General features: G+C 41.1%; 1 protein-coding gene across 1 annotated transcript in view; it reads right to left on the bottom strand.

Moving 5' to 3' along the window:
• The window catches only part of adamts6 (ADAM metallopeptidase with thrombospondin type 1 motif, 6), a 74,604-nt gene extending 66,307 nt beyond the window's left edge, over positions 1 to 8,297 (bottom strand). Inside the window, exons 1-7 of the mRNA XM_013909050.1 lie at positions 8,110 to 8,297; positions 7,278 to 7,668; positions 6,788 to 7,170; positions 4,370 to 4,544; positions 3,546 to 3,748; positions 3,327 to 3,410; positions 1,799 to 1,944 (exon numbers count right to left, since the gene is read on the bottom strand). Of these exons, the coding sequence (XP_013764504.1) occupies positions 1,799 to 1,944; positions 3,327 to 3,410; positions 3,546 to 3,748; positions 4,370 to 4,544; positions 6,788 to 7,170; positions 7,278 to 7,377 (1,091 nt within the window). The 5' untranslated portion in view covers positions 7,378 to 7,668; positions 8,110 to 8,297. The remainder of the gene's footprint in view (positions 1 to 1,798; positions 1,945 to 3,326; positions 3,411 to 3,545; positions 3,749 to 4,369; positions 4,545 to 6,787; positions 7,171 to 7,277; positions 7,669 to 8,109) is intronic.
• Between the last annotated feature and the right edge of the window lie 853 nt (positions 8,298 to 9,150).

The following is a 9,150-nucleotide window of genomic DNA, read 5'->3' as shown; positions in this document are numbered from 1 at the left end:
TTACCTGGTAGGAGGTAACCTGTATCTAAACAACAGTGGCCTGACTCAGACTGATTGCAATCACTCGCAGACAGATTGCTAAATGTTTGCAAATAACTGTTGTCTAATATTTAGGCGCAGACATATTGCTAATATGTTTCAAGAAATCTGGGTCAATCTGTCCTGATGAACGCCACTCGTTCCTGACAGTCTATTGGTAAAGGTTATATTTTAGTTACATGCCGTGGGCTCTTTCACAGTTAATACAATAGAGCAAAAAAAAAAAAAAAAAAGGAGGTCAGAACACTCAGACCCACAGTGCCCAAGGAAATTTTTACAGGATTGCATTCAAATTAATGAGACAATCATACCAAAAGCTTTTAATCTATTAAAACCAAGAGCACAGCAACTTAAATTTTACCCTCCCACCACCTCCACCATCACCTACCACCCTCACTCCTTTGTCTTTGAATCACTCCTCTCTCTCTCTCTCTCTCTCTCTCTCTGTTCTCTTTTAAGTGACCCTACTTGTGACTTTTCTAATCCATTTTTGATTTATTCCCCCAAATTTTCAAAGGTTTTGACACCACCCATTTCAAAACAAAGGCTGGACAATGACATCCTTGTTTTATGCTAACAAGAACTTTCAATCATTCATTCACACTGATCCATGTTACCAAAGATCTGCAGGAAAAGTGTTTGTGGCTAATTTCATCACAGCTATAGAAGTGGTGTTTTTTTCTAAACCAAATTCATTTAAACAAGCCCATCCATCCATCGATTCATCCATTCTCTATATTATAATATAGAGAATGGATGAATCAATGGATGGATGAATATAATATTCTAATCCCCAAGAAATACAATGTGAATATCGTATTTATTACTTGGATTTTGCTGTGAACAAACTGTGACAGATGATAGATTTGTAGACCAATGTTTGTTTGCAATGACCATCAGGTATAACAACCTAATGGGCCTTTTATATGTCAGAGCATTGGGTCTGTCAGCTTCCTTAGAGCTCATCTGTAACCAAGTATCTAAGTTAATTCATGCCCTCAAACTGAAATGTTTTTTAAAAAAAATAGTTTGTGAGTTAAAAGCCCTTTCCATGATTTTTTTGGTTTATGAAAACAATAACATTTCTCAGCTTCCTGCTAAAAAGGGAAGGCCAAAAAGGCAAACTCCATGACCACTGCAGGCAGGCTCTATTAAGCAGCCTTTGCTGTTTGTGCAAAGTGAAGCTAAAACCAATAATAAAGCCAACAGCCAAAGAAGCTGGAGGATATCAACTGGCAGACAACACGCTAGCATTAATGATAAAAAGGCTGTTTTATGCAAACTAGAGAATCAAAAACTTTGCCTTTGGCAATGTCAATCACAGAACCCCATCCTGCTTCTAGATAGAAGCAGCTGGAGGAGTATACACATCAGTTGCCAGGTTAAGTAGCCAAAACAGTTCTGGCAACAATAAAGTCTATTCCAGGTAATGACAGAGTTTTGTTATTTTATGACATAAATTGCGGGATGACAGGTACATTACGTCCGTAACAGCACATTTTACTTTCAAAACGATGGCATTTATTCCCGTGAGCTATTACAGGTAAAGTGTGCACACAAGACCTGGACTTTTGGATTTTCCAGTGCTGTAGCTGTCGGCATTTGCTGAAGGCACACCACAGAAAATAACCTGTATTTGCTCAAGATGAGAAAATTACAAATAAAGTAAGAACTGAAAAATTGTATTTCAACACTGGACTATTATAATGGTGTGTGAGCAACATGTTGTCCTGTTCTGTAGCTGTTAGCCAACTCTTACCGGGTGATTAGGACAGCATTGTCATGATGAGCCATCCCATTCTCTGGAATACTGTTTCCATCGCTGTGATGAGACAGGATGGACTTCTGCCACTTACAGAAACTGTCCAGAGACTTGTCAGCATGATGATTAATTTCCAGATTTGGCTGCAAAAAACAGACATGAAAAACAAAGTGATAGAAGAAAACGCAATTTCCATCAGCACCAAAAAATATTGGGTGATGCTAGATACGTGTGGTTCGTAATTATCCTCTGCAAATTTGAACTAAAATATTTACCATAGTTGGCAGTATTTTACCAGCAGGCATGTTCAAAAGGTTCTTCCAAATTTTGATATTTCATTTAAGCCCTACATTCATTTAGCGGCAATTGGCAGTTTGCTGGCCTGGAGTATTTTGTTGTATGTTAACATTACACCACAATCAGCCCAGTGGATATCCCAGCTAATTCACCCTAAGATCAGATTGTGCAATGCTCAGAGAAATTGTAAAAAACCCAAGAGCTACATTTCAGACTCTACAGGTCTCAGTCCTTTGGACAGATGAGCCCAAATCTGAGACATTTGACCATAATGCACAATCCATCACTGGGTGTCAAACACAATAGAGATTTGACAGTGAAAAACTTTCTTTTCACATGACTTTATACCCAGAAACCTGGAGGCCTATTGCCTGCTGTCCAAAAAATAGCATTCACGCAAAACAAAAATGTAAAAAAAAAAAGAAAAAAAAAGCTCAAAACAAAAAAAGGGCACTGAATTTATTGTCATGCATTGACAGCTCTAAACACTGAGCCAAAGTAGAACGATTATCTGAATGAATTATTGGAGGAGTACTGTTAGGGGATCAGAGGGATGTTAGAGGACCAGATTCTGCAGAAGACATGGGTTTTGTCTTTGATTTAGGAGACGATGCAGTTGTAGTAAAGGTAAAACCATTTACAGCAGGAAGAAAAAGATGAGTCATAGGAGGAGCAGAGGACTTGCACTATTGGAAAACAGGGAGGAAAAATAGCTAATGTAGAAGGACAACTGGGGACGTTATAGTGGAGTTTGGTAAATGCTTCTACTTCCATGCAAAGAGTAATTAAACTGTGCTGATGTCAGCTTACCCACCAAATAATTAGAAAACATTCTGCATGCAATGTGAATTTTCATAATGACTGATATACTAGTGCTGCTTCATATAATTTAAAGTTTGATTCCACTTGACATCATTTTTGGAACTGATGCTACAAAAAGAGTTGCTAAACCCTTTCAGAAAAACAGATGGTAGGAAGACCCTCTGTTTCTCTCATCACACATACATGCACATGTATAGTACATGTACAAATGCTCAATAGAAGCTCCCTGAGGGAAGATACCTGAGCACAGCTTTCATGTGAAGTGGTGTCCATATGGTGAAGAGTCTTTCTACTCTCTACCCTTTCTACACAGAAGTTGCGTTATACAGTTATACACTCAATACAGGTGAGGATATAGATACTAGAAGACGTGGCTTAAAACAGAAAAAAAGAGACTTTCTCTTACCTGATCTTCAGTCAGAACAATCAGCCGGGTCACAATAATGTTCACAACATTTCCTAGGCTGGCATCACGGTAAAGTTTGGCAACCTGACCTCCAGAAAAGAAGAAAAGACACAAAGTCAGACAACTGTGCCACACTACTCTGCCTGTCCACGAATAACATGAGCAACAATGGAGAAATCATGAGTGTAGACTTGACCGAAAAAGTAGGCTCAAACTTACAATATTCATTACGGACAGGATGTAGTGCTCAATGTCTTTGCGTCCGTGGTAACCGACCATCATTTTATCAGCGACCACAAGCGTCTCCACAAAGCGCTCAGTGCTGATGGATCGCTTCTGCCTGTGGGTGCTGTTTGACAGCTTGCTGTAGTTTTGGGGCGAAGGCGTGCTAAGCTGGCAAGGTGCACTGGTTTTAATGAGGTCTGTGAATGACAGGGAGACAAAGACAGGTAAGAGTGAGGTAACAATCAGAAGCGTGACACATTATCTGTTTGAGAGAGAGCTGGTTTGTGTGTGATAGGTGCAGATATGGAATCTGCCACTTTGAACCTAGCAGCTAAAGTCTTTGTTTTATGGCCCAGCAGATGCTCTGGGAAAAAGCTATAAGATGCTGCATGTTAGGACATGCTGGCTTCCTGGTGATGACAGTCTTTGCTCTTTCTCATAAGACCCTGGCCGAATACCTAAATATCCACCTGGTTATTTTTGGTTCTAACTCAACATATCTCAGCAAACAGAGCATTGGTGAAACTGAGAATTTTTAATTCTCAAGATGATTATTGGTCCTATAAATAGAATTTGTTCTTGTGTAAAGTCTTCTTTATGCACTGAAGGGCGTTATATGAAAGCTGGAGCAAGACTTTCTGTCACAGGTTGAAAGGTGTCCAGGCCAGGAGCAACTATAGCACACAAGAGGCCCGGTCATGTCTAACAGAACCTGGGCCTAGAACCAAACCAGCACTTCCTCTAACTTGCTATGTATAGTTATTCCTTTACGTCAGTTCCACCCACACAGAGTCCAACCCAGATGGAGGTTCACCAACCTGAAATGCCACAGCTGAACTCCTGGCTATGCTCTTGTGGTGAGGGAATGGCAGACATTTTATAAATAACATGCTGCTGTGCTTCTTCCAGGTTCCATTCACCAGAGGTGGTTGAGGATATGTTCTTTAAAGGCTCTATTAAATACTGTTCTTCCTCTGTTGTAATAACACCGTGCTTGTTGGGGAAGAAAATCAATGAAAAAAGCAGGTTAAAAACAGGAAACATTGGTACTAAAAGTACAGTCTTAAGAAATAGCACTGTATTTCATAATCATTTTATTAAAGGAGCAATCCTAGTTTAGACACTTGTTACTCTTGTCTGTGCTCAGACAGGTGGACATGAAGGAAACTCAGGCATCCTTTGTTTCAACAGGTGAACATTTTCAAAATCTGCTTTTATGAATATATACGAAAAAAAGAACAAACATTCAAGCTATATTAGAGTTATTGGTGAGTTCTGAAATCCAAGGGAGATCGTTTGAACCAAGCAGCCATGTCTCAAGGGAAAACTCAACTAAATGCCAAAAACTGCTTTTCATCCAATGACCACTTGAGGCTGGCTCAAAAAGTGACGTGCATAAAATGGTTTGGTTTTGTGAATAGTTTCCCACCATAATAAGTCTATGGTGGGACATTTTGTAATATAAATTATTATATTATGGCCATGGCCACCTTAATTGACAAGTGTCTACGTTGCTATATCCCGTCACTCTTTTGTAGGCCTTACTTCTTTTAAGACAAGTCACTGAATTGGACCTTTGGAGGTTCTGTGTTGGTGGCTTTTGGGAAATTTTAATGATGAAATTATATTGTAATTATCTGATAAACAATAAAGCTTGCTGTGAGGTGCACACTGTCCAAGATGTTTGGGCTTCAGTTATGAATGGAGATAGATAATCAAGCTAGCTAGCGTTAGCTCATAACTTGGACTGGGTGGAGACCCAGTCATCCAAATTTGGTCGTTTCTGACTACAAAGAACGAACACAGCAGCTAAAACGCCAACACTCAAGCTTGACACTGATGTCATAGTGCCTGGTTCCATCTTTTATTTACAGTGGACAGTTTGAACACAATGATTATTGGAAGCCATATCACAACTAAAGCCTACACACCTCCAACAGCCCTATTGTTTTCCACTTCTGACTGACGGATTGTCATGCTGACATCATAACAAATTCACGTCAGTTTGAATCTGGATAGCAGGTGTTCCAAACCCTAATTTTTAAAGTCTGAAAATACTGGGCACATGTCAGGTGGGGAACATGTGAAAACAGATTTTGCTTTGCAGCAAGTTGTAAAAAAGTACAATCCAGAATTTGGGCAGCTAATTAAAAAAACAAAACAAAACAAAACAAGATAGTCATTTTGGAGTGTCCCTTTAAACAACTAATACATCCCCTTATGTGACCTCTTGCTTCTCATTAGGGACATGTTTTCACATATACAATGCATTAGTCACTAATCTGCAGTAAAATTTAAGAACCCCAAACAATCAGTTACATCCAGACCAGCATTAAAACATTCTTCTCCCCCTGTCAATGCCCCCTCTGGAGCATAACCTAGGAGAAGTCCTTCAGAGTGGGTTTATAGGAAACACTGGCTTGGCTCTGTAAAACCCACAATAAAAGCAATTAACCACATATCACACTAGCCTACAGAAACATTTTTGATGTAGGGTTTTAATAGTGTGTGATGTCAAGATCTCAAAATGTCCAGACAGCTGATTACATTAAAGTACAGACACAGTTTTGTCCATTTTTGGTGATGTAAGAAAAAAAGGGCAAACACTAATTCAATTTATGATACTCAGTGCTATGTCTTGCCAACACATTTGGCTAAGCGTTTCCCCCACATGATTACATTTGCCAATAAGAAGCAGGGCCTTTTTCTTTTTTTAACTTCTTTAGAGTTACTCTCGAGCATGGAGGGATAACAGCTTTTAAAATTTGGCACAATTCCGTGATTAGTTAAGAGGTACTGAACAGTCACACAGTCTGTGCTTAGACAGGATAATTAGATGCCTTATTAGAGCTGCTCAGTTTTGTTTTTGAACTGAAACCTGCACATTTATAGGCATATCATTCAAAGATCACACAAGGATCTGCTTAAGAAATGTGATCTCAACTACTCAAGTGTGACATCCAGCGCACAAGTGAGAAGAAAAGCACTGATGGTTATCACAATCAGATCACTGAGATGATGTGATTTTTTTCAACATAAACCTCAAGTCACTCCAAGCTGCCTGCAGGCTCAGTGCGCCATGCGGGAAAAAAGCCAAGATTCTCTTAAGCAAACTGCAATAATCTTGTGATAATATTCTGCCGAATCTACCAAAAATCTACCAGAACCACAACCTAGTTATATCTGACATAAACATGGGGGGGGGGGTTGTGAACCTTGTAGCACTTTGTACTCACCAGGCCTTTGCAGTTGCTGAGTGCCACTCTAGTTGTACTGTGCTGATTTTGCAAGAATCCAATATAGTGACAGTTATCTACCATATTGTGCCGCCACTCCAGCCCTTCTTTACCCCAGTACTCCACTGTAAAATGTTTTGACACCAAGTGGGGGTTGAGAGTCAGGTTTAAGTGAAAGTGCTTTCCATAGGCTGACAGTCTGTAGAACAGTCGGGGCTCCAGTGGGTCTAACGCGGGCTGGGCTCCCATCATCGGATCCACCGCCCCCCGTCTCCGTCGGCCTGGCCGGTGGTGCTTCACAGTGTAGCTCAGGAATTCTCCATTCTCATCCACCCGCACCGGGACAGTCAACTGGTAGTGCTGCAGGTAGGACAGGAACTCCTCTTTTACCAGGAAAAGAAGAGAATAGAACAGAAATGATAAGATGTTATGAAAATAAGCTGTTGAGTACAGCAGAATTTTTTTTGTCCATGTGTCACCACCACCATACCTTGGGAGTTGTGTGAGAGTTTGCTGATACTTTGAAATTCAGAAGCAGTCATCACCACCAGGCTCAGTGTCCAAGTCAGCGTCTTCCACAAAATTTCCATAATTCAGGGAAAGATGTGACATGGGGTAGGGGTAGAGGGTGCTACAAATGGGTTAAAAGGACATAATGGGTCTGATGGCAGACCACAACAAGTCCATGGTGCGCCTCCTTCAATTAAAATGCTCTCACCGTGCTTGAAGGCTCATTCAGGTCTCAGATTTCTCCTGAAGATGAGCACTCCCACATCTCACCAGCCTCTGAATTCATGTCAGCAGCTCATACAAAACACTGTAATCCATCAGACGCAAACAGGAAGCTCTGTATCTTTGTCTTGACCAATCCATCTGCACTGCTGTGGAGAAAATTAAGCAGCGATTACCCAACGATAGCCCACTCTGTTAGTTGATTTATTGGTCGTCAAGTGCTAGATCAATTGGCTACTGACTATTCTAAAACTTTGTACTTATTTAATATCTGCATTTATATGCTTATACTGAGCAACTAACTATAGCAGGCTTGATGGCAAGCTTTGACTCCATCTGTGGTTTGTAATCAATGAATGAAAACGTAAGGCAACGCTGAACACCCCATATTACAGATTTCCACGAGGAGCACTGGTGTCGGTTCCATTTGTGCCAGTACCTCTTTAAATACACGGGTGGCCGTTTAATGGCTGATACGCCGTGACAAAAACGTGGCAATACAATACAAATGACGTGTAAAACCCGCGCTGGAACGGACGCATACATGTCAGCTGTGCAAGCTGATATTTCTGCAGATTAGTTTTACTCACTGACGCGCTTGAAAGCAGCATGTGCAAACTACAAACTGCAGCACACAAGCGGATCCAGGTGACACAGCGGTGACGATCCGAGGAAGAGACCGGACTCCAAACACGGGTGGTAGCCTTTTTGGAAAGGAGGGCTTTTCGCAAATGTTTCTTTAGCTGTAGCGCTCCTGCGGTCCAGACAGACAGACAGACAACGCTACCTACTTGGCCACTCTGACCCAGACAGTTGGCAGCCAGCCCGCATGCATTACACCGGTACCGCAAACGCAACCCTCAAGGAGCGTCTGCAAGTCAAAATAGACCGCAGCTTTTGTTGCTCAGGGGAAGTTTGGTTGGTTTGTTTTCAGCAGCCGGATAGGCAAACTTTTGCAGATGTGGACCTGTAACGCTGCGAACTTACTGTGCGTAAATGCTGCCTAAAGTACGCCTTTTCCACGCAACGACCCCCCCTTAAACTCTCTCTCAGCTCTTAGTGGTAAAATAGCTATTTTAACATTTGAAATGTTCACACGAATCATCTCCGATTATTTTAAAGAGAAAAAGTAGAAAAAACATATAGTCTTATTCTCTTGACAGAGTAGATTTGAGCCCATTTACCATGTTCATCTTCATTGTCAGCTCCAATCCGAGTGTGCAGACAGAGCCCAGGACCAAATCACTTCTGCAGCTCTCAAGTTCCGCACACAGACCTCCTTTGCTCTCCTCTTTTCATCTCTTTTTGAACTCTGCCATCCTGTGAAGCCTCACTGAGATTCCCCCCTTCAGCCCAGACACCCGAGCAGCAACAGCAGCGGTGGTATCCCAGCCCAAGACTGTCTCACACACACACAAAAAAGCAGCTTTTCCAAGTTTTGGATTTCCTTCCGCAGAAGGTTTTATATGTTCAGTCTATCTTTATAAAATAAAGTTTGTGTTCATTGTGGTCGCTCTTAAAACCTTAAATATGTTTCTAAAAAAAAGTTTAGAGAAGCTGTGCATCCATGCAAACACCAGAAAAAGTTGGCTTACAATTCTGGAGCTGCTCCTCCTCACTACTACACTGCA

This window comes from Pundamilia nyererei, unplaced genomic scaffold, assembly GCF_000239375.1.
Source record: "Pundamilia nyererei isolate P.nyererei 1_Seehausen unplaced genomic scaffold, PunNye1.0 scaffold00002, whole genome shotgun sequence".
Lineage (NCBI taxonomy): Eukaryota > Metazoa > Chordata > Actinopteri > Cichliformes > Cichlidae > Pundamilia > Pundamilia nyererei.
This window is presented reverse-complemented; position numbering and strand designations above follow the sequence as displayed.